The sequence below is a fragment of the Tetrao urogallus genome, assembly GCF_951394365.1.
Source record: "Tetrao urogallus genome assembly, chromosome: 4".
NCBI lineage: Eukaryota > Metazoa > Chordata > Aves > Galliformes > Phasianidae > Tetrao > Tetrao urogallus.
In genome coordinates, this window is record NC_136817.1 from 22,551,119 (window position 1) to 22,572,131 (window position 21,013).

General features: G+C 35.5%; 1 protein-coding gene across 1 annotated transcript; it reads left to right on the plus strand.

The window, feature by feature from the left end:
• Positions 1-981: 981 nt before the first annotated feature.
• AGA (aspartylglucosaminidase) lies at positions 982-11,302 on the plus strand (the record flags this gene model as incomplete). The annotated part of the gene is made up of 9 exons (XM_079534082.1): positions 982-1,099; positions 2,794-2,947; positions 3,573-3,685; positions 5,304-5,416; positions 6,341-6,452; positions 7,159-7,234; positions 8,002-8,109; positions 10,284-10,417; positions 11,202-11,302. 9 exons carry the CDS (start codon positions 982-984, stop codon positions 11,300-11,302), a joined length of 1,029 nt encoding a protein of 342 aa, XP_079390208.1.
• Between the last annotated feature and the right edge of the window lie 9,711 nt (positions 11,303-21,013).

A 21,013-nucleotide genomic window follows, 5' to 3' on the forward strand; every position in this document is an offset into this window, starting at 1 on the left:
CTTCTGTTGTAAAGGATAGTACATTTGTTTTGTGACCACCATTTAATTCCAAAGAGTGTGAATCATTTGGTGCAATAAAAATCATATTGCTTTAGGCTTACTCAGCCAGCCTGGGCACACTTACAATTTATGCATACCTACAATTTTTGATCTTGTCATGCACGTGAGATTTACAGTAAGGAGTTACTGTAAATACAAGATCTGCTACAGTGATGGTAAAGTGTAACTGAGGTTGGCTCAGTGTCATAGAATCATCATAGAATGGCTTTGGGTGGGTGGTCCCTAATGACCACCCAGTTCCACCTCCGACCGTGGGCTGTGTGCTCCCACCAGCAGGCTGCCCAAGGCACACCTGGCTTGGCCATGGGCATCTCCAAGAATGAGGCATCCACAACCTCTTTGGGCAGCTTATCCAGCACCTCACCACTCTCTGAGTAAAAAATGTCTTGCTAACATCTAATTAAAACCTCCTCCCTTTTAATTTAAAGCCCTTCCTCTTTGTTCCATCACTATCAGACCATGTAAAAAGTCAGTCCCCCTTCTGCCTGCAAGCTCCCTTCTGCACTGGAAAGCTGCGATGAGTTTTTGTTTTGTTTATCGCAAAGAACTGGGGACACTAAGCTGAATTTTTCTTTTTTTTTCCTATTTTTTCTTTTTTGTTTGTTTCATCAAATAGTGTATTTTATCTCTACTCCCTCTGGTAGAAGCAGAAGCCACGGTTTTTAACGCTGCTGCCGAGCAACTGCCTGAACACAGCCAGTCCTGAATGCACACGCAGTCAGCTGAAGTCCCTTAGTCCAAGCACGTGCTTTATGGCTTTGCAATGCAAGGGGACATCTCGGCTACCGCCGCCCGCAGCAGTCCGCCCAACTCCCGGTCTGCCTGCAGCGGCAGCCTGCTACCACGGCCGGGCCCCGCGCATGCGCGGCTCCCCCCACGCCATGTCGTGAAAGCGCCGCCGGGCGGAGCGCAGTGATGGCGATGGCGGTAGTCTGCCTTGTACTGATTGCCCTGCAGCTGGTGGGCCCGTGTGGGGCGGCCGGCGCCGCTCTGCCCCTAGTCATCAACACTTGGGCGTTTAGGAAGGCCACAGAGACAGGTGTTCTGGCGGGGGAGGGGGGCTGGGGCAGTGCCGGCCGCTGGGTGCTCGTCTTGCGGAACGGCCGCTGGCGTGTTTGGGGGATGCTCGGGGAGCTGGTGGGGGGTGGGTCGGGTCGGGTCGGGTCGGCAGACGTCTCATTAAAGGGCTGCGGTGTGATACTGGGATCACTCCTGTTAATCACTACTAATAATGGTTTGCCTAGTGCAAGTCTGCCGGCATAAATGTGCATAGTGATTTAAAGGGGCTTATAGGTTGTTTTAGCATAGTTGGGTTGTAAGTAACTCTTTAGGGAAGTCGTGAAATGAGTTACCTATGAAGCTTTGTGTCAGTCACGAGTGAAGAACTGGAGAACTGCAAGGCCTTTGTTTTGCAGCTTTTAAAAACCTGTTAAGACTGCTCCCAGCAGTGGATGGAGTAGGAATTGGAGCAGTACTCCCCACGTTCATTAAAGACACTTATACGCAGAGCTGGGTGCTAGGCTTCGTTACTTTTTCCTTGCTGTTTGTTTGTTTTGCACTTGGCCAGTTTTCATGCAATTGCGTTCAGTGTTGATGAAGGTAGGAAGTTCTGTGCAAATGGTCATAAGAATTTATGGTAAGGGTGACAGAGCACTGGAACAGGCCACCCAAAGGGGTTGCAGAGTCTCCTTCTCTGGCGATATTCAAGATCTGCCTGGATGTCTACCTGTGCAGCCTGGTCTAGGGAGCCTGCTTTGGCAGGGGGTTAGACTAGTGATCTCTAGAGGTCCCTTCCAGCCCCTACAATTCTATGAATGTGTGAGATGGAACATCTGGAGGTGGCTGTGACTGAGTAATGTGTTTCTTCTGCCTGTACTGTGTATGGCAGATGTGGAGCACCAGAGCCAGCAGCAGCAGGAGGAAATAAGATTGCAACCACCAGTAGCAGCAAGCTCAGGCATCCTGGAAATGTTGCCTGAGGTCCAACCTTGTGAAATGCTGCACGTGTACAGAGCCTACAGGCCCAGTTTATTGAAGTTGTGTACAGCTGGCACATCTGTGATGTCTTAAAAAACAGTGCAATCAGCTAGATGGTGAAGAATAGAAGACTGAGAGTTGAACAAGGGAAGGTGTAGACTGCTATTTGTTTGTTCTTACATGGTTACTGATGAGCTTTTAGATCGCTTTTAAATCTTCAGATCTTTCTATTCTGCAGTTTTGTTTTGGTGAAAGTTTTGCTTAGCCTGCTTCACCCTCCAACTCTCCATAAAAAAAAACTTTAAAATAGACACTGGTACAGAGTTTGTTGGTTCTGAATAGAGGCTATTTAATATACAGGAGTTTTTATAATTATTAAATAATATATAAATAACACATAAATATAATTATTAAATAAAAGTAACAAAACAATAAATAGTAATTTAACAATACATTAATAACAATACATTCTCAGTCAGAGAAAAAAAAAGCTTTGTTTCTCAGTCAGAAACACTGATTAAGTATTAAAAAACAAAAACACAACAGTGTTTAGAAAATTAATAATTTATCCTGAATATGTGTTTATATTTTGCCTGTATTTAATTTACAAGTAATAGTGATATGAGGTCATTTTTGTTTGTTTGTTTTAAATCCACATATATAGAGCATTTTCATAGTGTCCATCTAGAACACAGTCTTAAAGCAGTACTGGAGACTATTTTCATTGGTGACCTTGGATTATTTTGTTGATTACAGCATGGAGAACATTACAGTTGGGTGGTTCAGAGCTGGATGCTGTTGAGAAAGGCTGTGGTCAGTGTGAGATTGACCAGTGCGACGGGAGTGTGGGATACGGAGGAAGCCCAGATGAAAGTGGGGAAACAACACTGGATGCAATGATTATGGATGGGTAAGATAGAAGGGGAAAAAAAAAAAATCTCTGTAATTTTTAACACATTTTAATGTGAAATTTGTCACAGTGGTCTTACTGGTTTAATTATGGGCAAGTTCTTCTTTCACTTAGTGGAAGAACAACCAAGTGTGTCTATTAGGGAATTTTTGCACTTCGCAATCCAGCTCTTGATAAATAGTTGCGAAGGGAAGAGTTTGTAGCATACTAAGCTTTCCCTTTAGATTAATTCTGTAAGTGTTTCACTTCCACAACCACTGTCTTCTGTGCTTTATTTACCGTTTTAGGCTGTCCTGCTTAGAAAGTAATTGCTGCTGTTTGGTTCGGCTATGAATTTGTGTACCAAAGTAGTTACCCTATCGAAAATATTATTCTAGATAAAGTAACTGTTACTTGGGCAACATCCCCCAACCTATGCAAGGTTCCAATGTATCAACGTACATGTGAATTTCTTCTCCCCTAATGTGGTGCCCACCTATTCGTGGTGCAGGACAATTAAAGCAATACGTTAAAGTAACAGATTTTTCAGTTTACACAAAGAAAGATTTTGCCAAATACAAAATACAAATTATGCAACTATTTTTTTTTTTTTTTTTAATAAGTTCTAAATATGTCTTGCTTCCAGCAACACTATGGAAGTTGGGGCAGTTGCAGATCTCAAACATGTGAAAAATGCAATTGGTGTAGCACGAAAGGTCATTGAGCACACTAAGCATACATTATTAGTGGGAGAGTCAGGTAATTATTCCTTTTACTTTTTCTGAGTCTTAACCTCTTTATGTTATAAAATTGTCATTTGTTAATCTTGAGTGGAGGTATTCCCTGACAAACAAGTAAATCTTGTTAATTAGTGCTGAAATGTTTATCATTACATGTGTATGAATTAGATTTTAATCCATCATTTCCACATGAAAAGAAAAATACAGCTTTATGATATTTTACCAATTTAACTCCAATTATTAACTTGTAATTCCAAGGCTTAGCTAATAATACTGAGCAGATATAAAAATTATTTCATTCAACATACTGTAGAAACTGAAGCTGCTAGCTGCAAATATTTCATTTAAAATCAGAGAGTAACTGTCTAAAGAATGACAGAAATAAGATGCTACAGTGCCATATTACTATTTTAGTGTATATTGAGCACAAATACTATATTTATATATATATAGGTTTTTATTGTTTAAGAGCAGTTGTGAAGATCTGAATATAGAAAATCACGTTAGGAGATGTGTTCTTGGGCATCGTAAAGGAGCAAAATTGCAAGCTTGAGGAATAGTTTAGGTTTTAAAGAACAAGCTGCTGCTTTTAGAGTAACAATAGCTTCAGAAGAATATATGTTGCAGAAAAGTATTGAATAGTTAATGAAAGGTTATTAGCTCATCACTGAAGATTTTTAAAATGTATGGGGCTGCTCCAAAAGAAATGTCTACGCAACTGTTGAAGTTGGGACTTAAAAAGAGATGTTTGAACTTTAAAAATTTCTGCTTTGAAGCTGATAAAATACAAGATTCTTGAAGATTTTAATGTGTAAGGAATGATAGAGAAATTAATGCAACCCAGCTTTTTCTATTACTCTGCAGAGGAGTAAAGTATGGCAATAGAGCAGGTGATGACTGTTTTGATAGAAGACGTGAAAAAAGGGAGATGGATTTGCAGATGCTATTTAATTCAAGCACTTGGCCAGTTAGGTTACAAGTGGCTTTGGCAAGAGATTTAATAGATAGTGCTGAGAAAAAAAATTAGGTGGTAAAGAGAAGGAATAAATGTTCAGAAAGTTCCATTGCCAATTGCAAGCAAATATCAGAGTACTTTAAAGAAACGGAAGAATTAAATACTGATTTAAATTATATTTTCCAGTTTAGGAGAATAATTATTTGCATAATGAAGTCATGTGGACAAGGCTGTTATTTTCAGTTATACCAACACAGAACTGAGTCTGGTGAGGTAGATTCAGTGCAGAATAATTACAAGTGAGAAAAAAACATAATTTTGGTTATCACCTGCTGAGAAATTTTCAGTTTTGTCTCAAATAGATTGGAGAGTTTCATAATCACTGTGAGGCTGACCTTTTCTTCTTTTGTTCTTGCAATACTTAGACCAATAGCCGAGTGAGAAAATTCAGACAAGAAAAAAGTAACAACTCTGGTTCTTGGAATAGAAACAGAGCTTCAGAAGTCATGAAAGGATGATGGACAAACATACATGTGCACGATTTTATTTAAAAAAGTATTTTTTTTAGAATTGTAAACATCAATGTGTTTCATAAGAAGATGCCATTTTTCCATTATTCTATGTGTAAAGAGGCTTTGATAGCATCTGTATTTAAGATTTTGTTTTGTTTTTGTTTTTAAAGCCTCCCTGTTTGCCGTACGCATGGGGTTTCCATATGAAGATCTAACTACCCAAAGATCTCTTTCAGTGTATTCAAGGTGGCTTAATCAAAGCTGTCAGCCAAACTACTGGAAGGTACAATGCAGTCATGGTAAAGGGGTGGTATTTGGTAGCCACAGTAATATTACTGCAACATTACCTCTTCCTTTCAGCTTACGTTGAAGTTTTGCTTTTGCACATGTGGAACATAACTGTTCCATGTAATACACAGAACAAACCTGGATTTATCAAATGCTTGGACTCAGGAGGAGTGTATGAATAGATCCTACTTCTTAAATCTTGCAGTTTTGACCTTGCTTGCAAAGAGTTTTGGTATGGGATATATATATATATATATATTATATATATATTATATATATATATTATATATATATTCATTTAAATCTCATGTATATTCATGTATATATATGTAATTCATGTATATATATGTATTCATTTAAATCTCTAAATTCGGGCAGAACTTTTCGTGCTAAACAAAGCAGTGAGAGTACTTTCTGATGCATGGATAAGTATCTGGAATGGAATCTTGCAGTAGAAGTTAGCTGCCATAAATACAGTGGCTTTATGCAGAACTGTGTCAGATCAGTGCAGCTGATCTTGTGATGGGCTTACTTTATTTTGGTGTAGCTATTGCAAGTTTGTGTTTTGCAGTGTCTCTTTTGTTTCTTGTACCTAAAATGCTGCATTGCTGAGCCATTTTAAACCAATACATATTCTCATTTTTAATTGTGGAAAAAAAAAAAAATCTTCATTTTGCTGAAGAATGAACTTTTTTGACCACTCTGTTAAGCAAAAGAGAATATCTAGTTTCATTAACAGTTTACTTGAAAAACCTTTTCACCTGATAATACAAGAAGTCAGTCTTCGTTCTTTAAGCAAACCAAGTGTAGAGCATCAGTACAGCTGCAGAATTGTGTACTAGTTTATAGATATTGAGTGCAACATTTTCACATTAATCTGTTATAAAGTAAAATTTATTATTCGTGCATATAATTACAGAATGTGGTACCAGATTCTTCAAAATCCTGTGGACCATATAAGCGGCTTGAAAAAGTTTCATTTGAAGAAGAGACCATTTCACAAAGAAACATTCATAATCACGATACTATTGGTAACAGCTTTTTGGTAACTCTGATCCTATTTTTTTCCTCATTCCTCTGTTGATCAACTCATGCTGAGTTTAAAGCAAAGTATTTGATATAAAAACTGAATTCATAATCTGTCATTCCTATTTATAGTGATTTCAAGACTGCGTTATTTATTTGTTAGGATCAAGTTCCTAAACATAAGATATATTTTTCCAGTGCACTGGCTGCACAGCCACTTCCTTCCTCTTTTGTTCTCTCTTACTTGTTATTATCTTATGCTTCTCCCTCAGACACTTTAGCACACCAGGCTGGACAAGTATATATGCTTAGAAAACTGATCAAGGCTAAGAATAGTTATTTTTATCTTGACTGTAGTTAACTTAGGTCATGTGTCCCATGTAGCTGTCAGACTAACTTAAAAGGCTTTGCAGAAGTGAGAGAAATGAGTAAAAACTTAGACTTGTTGCCAAAGGCAGAGTTTGTCAAATTGTTCTTAAACGTATAAAATAAAGCATACTTACATTTTTCTTCTATTCTGTTTACAGAATAGGAAAAGTTTACAAATAACTTCAAGAATACAATTTTTCTGTACTTCTGTACTTCAGCATATTGATAACTTTTAAAAGTCTCTGTATCATGGTTCTATTTGATGGTAAGACATAAAGCGACGATTTAACAAATTGCTCTGCAGTGTGTCTGAGTATGTTTCATACATGTTGAAAATTTTAGGTATGGTTGTAATTGGTAAGAGTGGAACCGTTGTTTCTGGGACATCTACTAATGGTGACGTCCACAAAATTCCGGGGTTAGTATCTCTAATTTTGCTAAGAAAGCTTGTTTTTCGTTTCATTTCCTGTGTTAAGCTTATGTTAAGGTGAAACAGCATGTATTTTAGAGAGTGACATTCATGAAATCATCTTAGTTATTGCAAGGCACTACCATAAATCCAAATGCTAAGAAATAGATACAACATGTGTGAAGAACTATTTGTTTTTCTGGTTGTTTTAATTGCCCATGCAGGCATACAAAAAAACTGACGTATTTGTGAAATAAATTTAAGCTAAGTCACTAGAAATGAATGAGCCTTTTTGAAAGGTGCACATTCTCTAAGTAAATGTGTATAGAATCAGAGCCTCAGGCCTGTGTTTTGTCTTTGAGATTTTTTGCCCCAATTAGGAATTGTGTTTTTCTACCAATTCGAACAACTTCTGGATATAGTAAGAGTTATTGAACATAGTAGTTGCCCTAGCTGCTCATTGTTGCCCACTGGCTAAACCTTACCACCCCAACTATATTCAGGATGATAACAAAGAGGCATACACTGAAGGTGGGCTAAGCCTCAGATCAGTGAAGTTATCACAGATCTCAGTGGTTTTTATGACAAGACTGTTCTGTTCTCCTGTTCTGTTTAATGCTAACCCAGCTGGAGGTGATTAAGTTGACAAAGTTAAAGGTGTACTCAAGCCATAAGAACTTTCTGATATCAGATCAAGAGCTATTACATTAGTATAACTGGTATTAGTAAATTTCAGTTCTCTTTAGTAAAATACTTTTCTTCATTGTTCACTGCAGTCGTGTTGGAGATTCTCCAATAGCTGGAGCAGGATCCTATGCTGATAGCACAGCTGGAGGAGCTGCAGCCACTGGAGATGGTGACACCATGATGCGTTTCTTACCCAGGTTTGTCCTTAGGGCAGACTTTGCTAGCTTTCAGAAGCAAAATGGAAGCTCAGCTAATTGTGTAGTTGACTGAAAGATTGTTTGACTTATTGGTTCTTGAAGTGGGAGAGAAAGGAATGTAAGTGGGAAGAATAGTAGCAAGATCGAGTCATCCTTACAACTTAACACTGAAATTCTGCCTAGCTGAGAGCAGACAGGCAGCAGTAACGTGTGTATTACCAACCTGCATGTTCTTTAACAGAACAGATGAGCTTTTTCGCCGAAGTGTTTTGCTATGGGAGAAATAAGTCTTATAAACTGTAGAAAATATGATGAGTGACTCTTGGATTACCAAGGAATGTAGGGAAGCGTCACTGTAAAAAGACTATGTAATATCTAATTTGAAACTGGAAGAGATGGCTTAGTGCTGTCATTGTGGCTGCATAAACTGTAAAATATGTCTGTTTACATCACTGAGTGTTGACAGTCATTCTAGTGTGCCAGTCTCAAAAGGAAAGTTTTATAGTAGCCTAAGCTGAACATAATGAGCACTGATGCTTTATGAAATCTAAAGCAGTGGCCTTCACATTACTCAAGTACTCCTTCTGAAGCTCTGGCAGTTATGGATGGCTTCTGACAGATGTATATTTTTAAAAGTTGCAGTCCTGAATGAGTGTGAAACTGTTCCAAGACAGTCTTGAAATAAAAGGCAAAATAATTAACGTAGTTTATTTTTATTTATTTATATTATTTTAAGGAATCAGGTACTGACAATAGTTATGAGTTGGATTTCACTATGAGGTTAATCAGTAAAAATGTACATTGTTCCTTAGCAGCCTGAAAAATTTGTTTGTAATGCTTAAAACATTTAATGTTTGCTTCAGTTAGTTTTAGAGAGCTCTGTTTAGACAGTCACAGGTTCATTGTAGATCAGATCTTACTTAATTTCACGATATTTAACTGTTCCCAAATAAAAATGAAGACACATTCTCACAAGAATAGAATTGATCTATCAGAAAACCAGGAGGTGTCAAATCAAGGGCAAAATTTCTAATAGTTTCTGACTGCTTTTTTTTTTTTTTTTTTTTTTTTTTTGAAAGTGACATCTTACTTTGTTTTGATTATTGAGGATACCTCTGTGATATCTAGCTATATGTTTAGATAGTTACAGTTCAATAACTTGAACCATTCCAATTATTATTAAAAAACAAAGCTAATAGGGAGTCAGAGAACGCAAGGAAAGGTCTCTTCTGAGGCACTTTGATGGCATCTATAGTTAATGCTATCTGTGGATGAGTGTTTGTTAGTGTAACAAGTTGAGGTATTTATTTATGTGTCTTCCATCAAGACAAAATTTAGTGCTGTTTGCTTTTGAGTAAATTATGCATTGTCATTTAATCTTCTGCTTCTGAAAGTAAACAGCAATAAAAGGTTGGATTGTCGGTAGGTTTTACCACTGATGACATCTTGGAAATGCAAGTGATCTATCTCAAAGATCTTTGCCTCTGTTGTCATTTGTAGACTGATGCAAAGGAAATTCATCTTGATTATTTTGCATTTAGAATAAGATTTATTATTATTTTTAAAATATTTTCTTACAAAAATTTTGAAGGTAGCTTGGAGTCTTTATCTGAAGATGATACCTTCATATTTATAAAAGTTTTTTTTTCAATTCTGAGTTTTTTCTGAAACTTGCGTCTCCTGGAAAATATTTTTAATGTTTTCTGGAATAAACAAATAGGGGTGAGTTGTGTGTAATTTCATAGGTTGTTTTGGTGTTGTTGTTATTTATTTATTTATTTTTTAACAAATGAGATTGCCTACAGATAGGTCATTTTGAAAACTAGTAATAATTCCTCATGTGAAACTTAGTTATACATTAAAAAATAAAAGCGAGAAACTCTTCAGCTACTTTTTCAGTTATTAAACTGATCTGTGGCTTAGCCTCTTCTGCTGCAAATGATTAGGTTACCACAGGTTTGGTCTTGCCTTAGAATAGCGGATGGTATAAATGACATCTTAAAATCCCTTTTAGTACTGTTTTTAATAACACTTTATTGAATAATAATTGCTGATTTGTAGTTTGCTTCCATAACTCAAAGCACTGTAAATCTCTCAAGGTGATATCTAACCTGAGTTTGGTTAATTGTCTGGATGGGAGGTGTTTTTATTTTATTTTATTTTAATTGCTTTAGCTATCAAGCAGTGGAATATATGAGGATGGGAACAGACCCAACAGTAGCCTGTCAGAAGGTTATTTCCAGGATTCAGAAGCATGTTCCAAAGTTCTTTGGTGCTGTTATATGTGCCAATACAACTGGAAGTTATGGTATGTATCTTGCTCAACAGGCAAATAGTGTTGACACTGAATAAGTCACAGATAAGCAAACTTTATGGTAGACTTTAAAACAGAAGTCACTTATTGCTCTTTAAATACTGCAGTGATGTGGCCATTCATAATATCAAAGGCTGGTCATCAGGACAATTGTCCTCATGTGAAATTGAGATATTTTAATTTCTCCTCTGCATTTTTATATTTTAGATGTTTACAATATTTATGTGAGACTTCATAAAAATCAATAATATTTACAACCTTTATGTGTTCTTCTAGATTGTGTAAGATTAATTTAAAGGTTTTTTAAAAAAAATATGGCATAAGGCAGGGAGATTGTGTTTCTTAAGCGTAGCTTCAAAGCAGTCCAAGATCAGTCATTGTGCCAGGCATCTCATTAGCAAACTCTCAGATCAGTAGCAAATATAATTTGCTAATCAACACAGCTTATTTAGTTGGTCTGCTTATTGCCATTCTTTGATCTTTTATTTCGCATAGTTCTGTGTTTAAGAGATTAGAGTTGGAGGAACTCATTAAATTAATCGGGATTGAAAGAGATATATTTTTTTCCTAACTTATGGTACAGTTTTGAGTTGTATTATACAGTAGCACAGTATTTTTACTTTAAATACTTTCAAGATATCTTGGTTTAAACAGATTCTAAAAAAATAATTATACCATTGTAAAAGAATTAGAAATTGGGTGTTTTTTTGCTAGTGTATTTAGATTACAAAGTACTCTAATCCTAAATTTATCAAGTTATGTATTTTTTCTTCCCTAGGTGCTGCATGTAATAAAATTCCAGGATTCACTCAGTTTCACTTCATGGTTTTTAGCCCTTTGCAAAGTCAGCCTGCTGAACAAGTAGTAGATTGCATTTAATTTCTTTTACCCTATTATCGTCTAAACTTAGAGGGGGAAAGTGCTAAGATTCCCAAGTTATCACTTTTTAAAATATTTATTTGATTTTGTTGTTTTGAAATCATGTGAACAAGTATAAATATATGTTGATGTGGATGCTTCGCAGTTCTTAATATGTTCTGTTTTCACATTGCGTAGTGTTGTTAAACTTAAGCTGTAGTTTTTTCATCTCCTTTATTTGCCAAATTATTTCTAAATGATTTCAGGGAGGTATTTTAGAGCAAGATTTAAAAAAAATAGACTCCGTGCACTTTCAGGAAAGTGGATAAAACTGCAAAATTATAGTTACTGCTGGCATATTCACAGTTAGCATGGAAGGATTCTGCTTTATTTAAAAATCAACATTTAAGTGAAATGGCTGAAATTAATGTGTCTCACTACTGAAGTCACTTAAGTCGGGAATTTAATAGATGTTACCTTACATCTCAACTACTTTTTGCAAATCTAACAGTCAAACTGTGGTTCTCAATACTGCACGAAGTTATCTATTGCATATTCACTTCCAAGTAATGCCATGTTTCATCCATTTTTTGGGAAGTAGAAATTTGGTCATTGGAAAAAAGACTTTCAGAAAAGGCTCATGAAGTAGACAGGTAATCATACGGCATCTACAGAGATGAAGTGTCTAACAGCTCTTCTGTGTCTGCTTTCTTAATAGCTAAATAAACAAAAGTGGTGTATAATAACCACTGTCTAGACATTCACTTTTCCAATTAAAAACAAGTATATGGCAGAAATATGGAATAAAGGGCAGGAAGGAGAAAGGGCTCTGTATCTACACAGGAGATTTATTTTAAGAATGTATAGTTGTTATTCTGAGATTTAGTCCCGGTTTTCCTTTCCCTTGAAAAGAAAATTACATGCAAATGTTAGCAAGCAAGGAAAGAGAATTGAAGAGTAGTGAAAATTTTGAAGTCTCAATTAAAAGATTGAGAAATGAGAGAACTTTTTTTGAAAATAGCTGAAAATGTCTTTGTATGGAGAGGAAATCCTGTTAGTACACGTTTTCAAGGAATGTTGAAATCTTTTGATAGTAAATGGGATGTGAGACTGATTTTTCCACGTTGTAAATTAAATTATGAATCTTAATCACAGTGATTTGTCACAAGTGTGCTGTGTGCTTACATTTTCCTATAGCATCTTACCACTGCAAACATGGAGTTACTTACCTAAAGCATGGTAGTTAAAGAAAAAAAAAGAAAACCCACAAAAAACTGGTTTAATCACTTTCTTTAGCATCTTGGGGATTGTTTTAGGGGTACATGTGATCTGTGTGCAACCATGAGTTTAATAGGAAAAAATTAAAAAAAAAAAAAAAAAAAAAGGGGGGGGTGGAAGTCAAGCAAGCAAAATGAGTACACCTTTTCAAAAACACTTGAATTCTTCTTTCTCTTTAATAAAATACTTTAATACAATGTTTTGGTAATAAAAGCACACTTCAATGTATCTTTTAAGTCAGGTTATTTGTTGCTTATGTACTGTGCCTTAGAACGATTCTTACCTTATGTTCCAAGATGTATGTTAAGAGGCTGTAGAAAACATTTAAACTACAGTAGTCATCTTTAATGGTCTGCTGTTGAACTAGGTCAGAAAACTTATTTATTTGGAAGATTCACTTCTGTCACTGCAACTTTAAAGCACCTAATAATACAGAATTCATAATAGGCCACATCAAGCTTTTGTCAAAAGAGCTCTTGTTGTACGTATCTGCAGCTGCATGTGGTGTTTTCTATCTCTCCTACCTACAGCCATTCTGCCATAGCTGCTGTATTTTAAGATGTAGTGAATGAAACAGTATCTGTACCTGTAACTTCAGGCAGTCAAGTACAAATAGGTAAGTAAAATCCCAATGATTATTTCTTCAAAGATAATGTTGCAAATGGTAAACATAGCAGTTCAGTTCTGCAGCGAGTGAATCCAGGATTCATTTTTCTGAGAGCTTGAGAACATTGATGACATGCTTTCTAGTGTGTTTATGTCACTGTGTTAGCTAGCATAAACAGAAGTTATGACTACATGCTGAAAGTGCTCTGTAGAAGTGTATTTAAAGTCACTGAGTTAGAGTCCTAACTTTCTGCATAGTCTGCTCATCCATACCTCAGAAAAAAATTACTCATCTCCGTGGGAGATACATATTTAATACATGCAGTTTAATGATGTAAATTGCTTTGTCATGCTGATTTAGTTATAAATGACTGGATTAGCACTTGCAAGTTAGTGACAGGGTTGAATGCCTCATGTCTGTGTTTTTCTTTTTTTTTTTTTTTTTTTTTTTTTTTTAAGTCTTTGTTTAAAGTTCATTAGCTTCAAGCTAACCTGCTTCCTACCAAATTATCATTTCATTTCTGATGTAATGGGGGAAGGAAACACCTCAGTGATACCGTTACATTTACTCTAGCTCTGATATGGAAGTGATATATGTTAAGCATTGAACTACAAATGTTCTTGCTAGGGGGTCTATTCATTCTTGTACATAAGTTCCATTAAGTTTACAGCAAAACAGCATTGCTAAATAACTACAGAGCAGATGTGACAGAATCTCAGGATTTTATGACTAGTTTCATTGATATTGTTTGAGCTGCTGAGTCAAGTGGCAAACGCTTTTAGATGTTTGTGTATTTAGCAATATTTGCTGTGTTCTTGTTTTCTTTTTTTTTCTTTCCTTTTTTTTTTTTTTTCTTTTCCCAGCCAGCTGGAAGCAATGTAGGTGAATTCACCTGCTGGTACAATACTCTCGATGTGATTAGCTGGTATTTACAGTGACAGGTGCTGATATGTGAAATAAAAGCAATTAACAGCTTCAGAGTGTGCCAATTGCTGTGAGATTTCCTCTTACTAGTGGTTTTATTCTTTTTTTTTTTTCTTTTTTTTTTTTCTTAGTAGGACTGGGGAATAAGCATTTGAAAGATGTTCATTTTGTTTTTAATTATTCTTTTTCTCAGGTAGAGTTTTACAAAAACAAATGCATTGTAAATATGAAGGCTTTTTACTATTTAGAAATGATGAGCTCTTGTAACACTGCTGCATATTTTCCAGGCAGAATCCAAATTACACTTCAGCTGGAATCTCATTTGCTGCCAGATCTTACTTGTTTTGATTGCTTTTATTGTTTAAAACATAAAAAACTGTGAGTTCTGGCACTTGAACATAGTTGCAAAGTTGAGTTGTGTTTTAAATTTATACCTTCTTAGCATTTGTCATTTGAAGATCTTAAGGAAGAAGAACTCTATTTTAGCAGTACTAATGGTAAAGTTGGTGTATTTGAATATTCTTAGGTACAGATAGAAAGAACCTTCACTTGCCTACTTTTAGAAGATTTAGGCAGACGGAGATTGTTATAAAACCTAACTCTCCAAATGGGAGGAAGGCTTTTGTGAAAGTGACAGCTTAAGTGAGACTTCATGATTATATTTGCAAACTGTATTAACCTTTACAGTATGTGGGGGTAACCGATCATGGAAAGTACAGCATGGTGCTCTGACTTTGGCTCTTCTTGTTGTTATGAGATTAAATGTTTAAAATACTTCTTTATTGGGAAGTATTTAAAAGAAATGAAATTATATGTTTACGTATACACATTTACAGGTTAAAGTAATATTTCATAGTGTTAAATAACCATAATATTAAATCAGCTTGTAATTGTAAAACAGAAATGGGAAATAAAGCTAAGTAGTTTCTCTCATGTAGAGCTTTATAATCTGGATGTTTTATTATTTGGAAGTGTCAGGTATGTTTGCCTTCCTGTTAATTTCCACAGGCTATGTTACTGCATTCGTTTTATTCATGGCCTTCACTTAGATTGTTTAATAGGTTCTCTGCTATTGCACAGGACCTTAGTAAAATAGATTCTGCTCAGCTGTGTGCAGTAAATTAGGTTTTTAGTCAAGTTGTTTTCTTTTGACACCAAAACTGTTCTGTGTGCTTTCCTGCCCAGTGAAAAGACTTTTTGTTTGTAAGTAGAAAAACATATTTAGGGTTACCTATTGACTAATTAGTGACTTAGTGATTTAAATGATGACTATATAAGCTGCGTTTTTGAGCAAATTGAGAGACAGTATCACGTTAGATTGCATGATGGCACTTAGGATTATTCTAAGCTAGGTTGTAAATGCCTGTTCATGAATAGTTGATGGTATATATTATTTACAGAGTACCATGTGACAGGCTATTTGACAATAAAAATGTGTTCTTGTGATTCTTGCTTAACACTGCTCCTGGATATTCACTGTTATGAGAAAAATTCCATGGCAAATTATAATAATCTCTGAGAATGAAGTTTCGATTGGCAAGGTGATGCATAGGAAAGTACAAAGCAACTAAAACTTTCCATAAATTAATATTTGTATCAGCAACGCTCTTTCTGAGAATTAGGAAGTGACATGGAATTAATTTGCCTGTTTCTGTTACCTAATCAATTCTTAAGTTACGATTTTTTCTTAAGGATTTACAGTAATAGATGAAATGCAGCACTGTAGATTAAAAGGGTGAAAGTAAAATTTATTGTAAACATGTTTAATTCATGTACAATAATGTGGGTTTTTTTTTGTTGTTGTTGTTAATTTGGTTGTTACTGAAGACTAATTTCCATGTTGTGGAGTAGAAAAGGAATTATATTAGAGTAGCTGCAATGCCAACAAACAGTAAATGTTGAAATCCAATTTCTTGCTATTCTCATGAACCTGTCAACGTGAAATGACACACGATCTTGCTGCTTGGCCATAATTTTAACAATTTCAGTTACTGCTTAGTCAAAGTGGTAGCTTCATGAAATGAGACTTTGGGCAGGTGACATCACTATTGCACAGGCTTAAGGATGCTAACAGCTTTATGTGATGTTTTTTTCCTTCTTGTCTGCTCTCTTTTCTGGTTGTTACTTTTCTGCCAGTCCTGATTCAGGAGGTGCAAAATGATTCAGGATGTGCACCTGAGCATCCTCATGCCAGATCCAGCAGTCTTAACTTCTCTGGCCTCCATCTGCAGTTTGCACAGAATAGCAGATGCCTGCATCCCTGTCCAATGGTTCTGCTGTGGGGTTCATAATTGCTGACCGAAGAGCAGTAACAAATAGCTCTGCAGCAGTTCAGTTACATCTTTTTGGAGGAGTATCTGTCACATCCCCTCAGTACGTGTAGAATATCATCTTATGCTTCTACCTGCATAGCTACAGTGGTGGTAATGAAATCCAACAAAAGCCATTATACTGCACAGAGAGTGATTAGCTGGTAAGGTGCTGAAGATAAGGCTGAGTTTCGAGCTTTGTCCAACTTTGATGCTTGATTTCAGTTAGGTCAAGGTTTTGGCGCCTGTGAAGGAGTGATGATATTTCCACCCTCCCAGTATGCATTTATGTAATTGGTTCTGGTGATTTTGCAGTCCAAAAAAAATAAGCATCAGCTTGCTTGTCTGGCAGAAAACCTTTTTTTTTTAAAAAAAAAATATATATATATATATATATATATATATAAAAATATATATATATAAAAAAATATATATATATAAATATATATATATATATATAAATATATATATATATATATAAAAAAATATATATATATAAATATATATATATATATAAATATATATATATATATATATAAAAAAATATATATATAAATATATATATATATATAAATATATATATATATATATATAAAAATATATATATATAAAAATATATATATATATATATCTTTTTTTTTTTTTAGCCCTTTCTTGGAGTGGGGGTAAACAGGCTATTTTGTTCATTTGTCATACAGCTGCTAATACCTACACAAAGCATAATGCAGGAAGAGAAAAAGCATATGCAGTAGGAAACTGAGGAATGCAGTAAGTTTTTCAGCTGGTGACAGTACATTTTCAGATTGGTGAAAGTAACTTCTTCACAGCTTTTCTGCACACTGAATTAAGGTGCCTGTCTTTCAACAGGCTTCGTGATTCAGCCCTCAATCCCACCCTAGCTATTTCTCCCCAGTAAAATTCAGAGAAGTGAGAAATAAGGGTTTCTATCAAGAATTCCCACTTCAGGTAGAGTTCTCATCAACAAGCTGTTGTCATGTTTCTCTTCTGTCTTGTCATATCTTCCTCTTCAGTCTTTTTAAGTTGTTAATTCTTTAGTATACATTTTCCACCTTCAAAATGGGTAAGCGCAGAACCTCCGTGCAACAGATTTTTTTTTAATGCCTTTCTCTTGATTAATACATGAATTTGATTTCCCCATAAGGAGGTTGTATGACTCAAAATGTCATATTTCAAAGTAACTGAGGTTTCACAATTCTCTTGTGAAAATGTGACCACTGTGAATTCTTGACTATGTAATTGAAAATCACCGTGCTTTATACTCTGTGTAAATACTACCTTGTTTTTAGCTGACTGCTGTATTTGAACTCTTTGGGGGTGGGAGCGGGGGGAGGGTGGGAGCAGGGGGTTTATCACAGGGTTGTTTGGTTACTGAATCATGAAGATGTTTAGACCTGAGATAAGTGCCTGTTTGCTCAGTTGAGCTAGGTCCAATTGCATTCAAAAATAGATCTACAACTCTAACTTAATTTGAAAAATCAAGTATCTTTCAGAGTTGAGAATAGAAATTCATCTTGCATAAAGTTTTATAACAGTGATGTAGTGTGTCGGTGTGATAATGTAAGTGCTAATGCCAGATAAATATTCCATCATTTGAAATTGCTATTGACTAGCCATGTGGGTGGAACCTTTCCCTTAGTACGGTCACAAATGGGATGGAGAATGTATAGGAATCTCAGAGATGGTTCCCAACGTGCTCTTTTGTAAACTAGAGCTGTTATGAGCTCTGTACGTCACTCTCTAGCAATGAATGGACTTGAGTTCTACTGCGGGTTGGTGGCTCAGCCTGTAGAGCTGCCACAGAAGTGGAAGCTTGAAAGCAGCGTACTGAGGCATGGAGTTTATTTGCTGCCCAGTATCATTCCTGTTTCCAGGAAACAATGCCAACCTCAGTGACAAATTTTTCATCAGTAATTTTGATCAAGAAGCCTAAGTGATCTTTAAATAGAAATTGAAGGTAATCACCTAAGCTATCATTAAAAGGTTCATCTCAATCAGCAGAGCCTGCTAGCTGATTGTCACTTGAAGCCTCGCAATTAACAAAATGACTGGTGTTTTTGACCAAATAGCTGAATGTGGCTTGATTAATAGTGCTGTCTCGAGAATGGCCTTTTTCAGTATTTATTACCATCAGAACTGTCAATCCTGCATACTGTGTTATGTTGAAGAGACTTTGTGATGGATATAGGTGAGTGGTTGTATGTAAAATAGGCTTTAGCTGGCCCTTGGAGATTTAAGTAACAAAGTTCAAGTGCTTGAATTTCTTCATGTGCTTCATTTATTGATATAGTATTAAATCAAAAATAAAGTTAATTCATCTGTGGATTCAAGAGACTTTGAATTTGAAATTAATGGGCACTAGCTAAAGCTGGAGCAGTGAGTAAAGAAAAAATATTATTTGTTTTGATTTGCAGCAGTACCTAATTTATTACATGTGAACGAGCATCACACTTGCTGTGAGCTGGGACTTTCTAAATAATGTTTTAAGTGTACAATTAGTGATCTAACTGCTCTGTTGTTGGGTTTTTTTTGGTTTTTTTTTTTTTTTTTTTTTTTTTTTTTTTTTTGCCTCCTTTTGTGTAAGCACATTACAATTTCAGGGTTTTGTGGTTTTTTTTTTTGTTTGTTTGTTTTTGTTTTTTTTTAAACCTGCCTGAATTCCACCTTGTCTATTTTACCCCATAAGTACTTAAAGTTTTGTAGATACTGGCTGCTCGCATAGAATTCCAATTCTGTGTTTCAATATTATAATTCCTCTCCTACCATACTATACTACATATGAAACAAGTCATAATTTACAAAAGCTTCAACTATTTATATTCTGTTGTTGCTGTAGTATCTGCATACCTGAATAGTTTAGGAGCATACAGTTTTTTATCCTTCTTGCACTGCTGTGTAGGAGCAAATAAGGTGTGAAGCTCTGTAGCCTGACTGCAGTGGGATCAGCTCCTACTTGAGTTGCGTAGCATGTATATGCAATTTTCTTTGAAAATCTTTATTTGCTGTGCATAAACTACAAACTAATGGAGTACAAATGAGTTTGTATGTGAAAATGTGATGTTCAAGCTGCTATACTAAGGCCCACTTTGAGTATTTTTGCAGATAGCCGGAATCAGCTTCGAGTACAGATCTGTCAGCAAAATGTATGCATAGGCCAGTTTTCAATTCAATTTAGTGTGCGGTTATATTCACTCATAAACTGAGGCTGAACACTGTTTAGTCTGAGCTCAGTACAAAATAGAGAGTATTTCCAGCCTTTTCTAAATGGATCTTGAACATATGTTCTGAATATTTAAGTGAAAATTGGACATTGTAAACAACCTTTCAAATATTGAAGGAATAAAAATAAATACTTGCAGGATATTAATATGCTAGATGTTTAACTTGAGCTTTCATCACCAAATGTCAGTGCAAGTGCAGCTGACAACAAGTGAAATTGCATAGTGGAGGACACAGGGATGAGTTGAATAGAGCCTTAAATCTTCCAGCAAAGAGATTTTGTTTAGAGAAAAAGAAGGCCTGCAGTTGCTATGAAGTCTGTGAAAGACTTTGCAATGCCTTTTGATTTCATGTGACAGTAATGAACATTTCATGCACATATTTAGCAGATGAAAGGATGGCATCGTCCACTTCTTTGAACATCCCGTTCTCCCATCAAACTAAAACACTTTTCGTTGTTTTCCATTTCAGAAGAATAAGTGAGAACCAGGGCTACATTTCACACAGATGGGTGGATGCAGATATAAAGTTGTATGTAATAGAAAAGGTCTGTATTTACAGCTGTGACATGGTCATGACTCAAAAAACTTGAGTACGTATTTTAGGTGCAACTTTATTATTCAGTGAATTAGTAATGTAAGACCATTACTCCAGGTCTCAGTCTATTTGCTGAATTCATTGCCATCAAATGGTAGTTGTGCATATATAGGTTAAGAAAAACATATACCTCTAACAAATAGCTGATAATAAAAGTAGTTTAAATAAGGACACAAAGGGCTGAAAGTAGGAAAAGTGTGTGATTCTAACCCATGTCAACTGGAAAATAAATATTACTTTGAAAGTGAAAGATGTATTCTGCTTAAATTTAAACTGTGATAGTAACTAAATTGCCTGCTGTAAAGCAAAAAAAAGGTATGGCATTAGGGTTTTCTAGGTTTAGTCTTTACTTCACATCTTGTGATCTCGGTTTGATCCTCTATGAGGATTGCTTCCACATAAACAGAGCTAGAAAATTGTTCAATACAAACTTCCATTGTGAGTCATGCTGTCACATGTTATAATGCTGATGCCTAAAAAAATCTCCAAAAATTGTAAGAGTATTTATGAGCAAAATCTTCCAGTAAAGCTAGCTATAGAGCTGCAATTATCTTCTTGTTTGAAATGTATCAAGCCAAAGAAGCTTATGTGAGCCTGTCAGTTCTGACAGCTTCCTGGAGAAACTTGTAACACAGCTTGTTTCTTTGGTATGTACAGATGCAGGAAGTTAAAGTAACAACTCTATGTCAGAATCCCAAAGCCTTTGAAAATGACTACATTTTTAAACCGCTTACAATAGATTTCATGAAGAACAGAAATCAGGAAACTTTTGGGATAGAC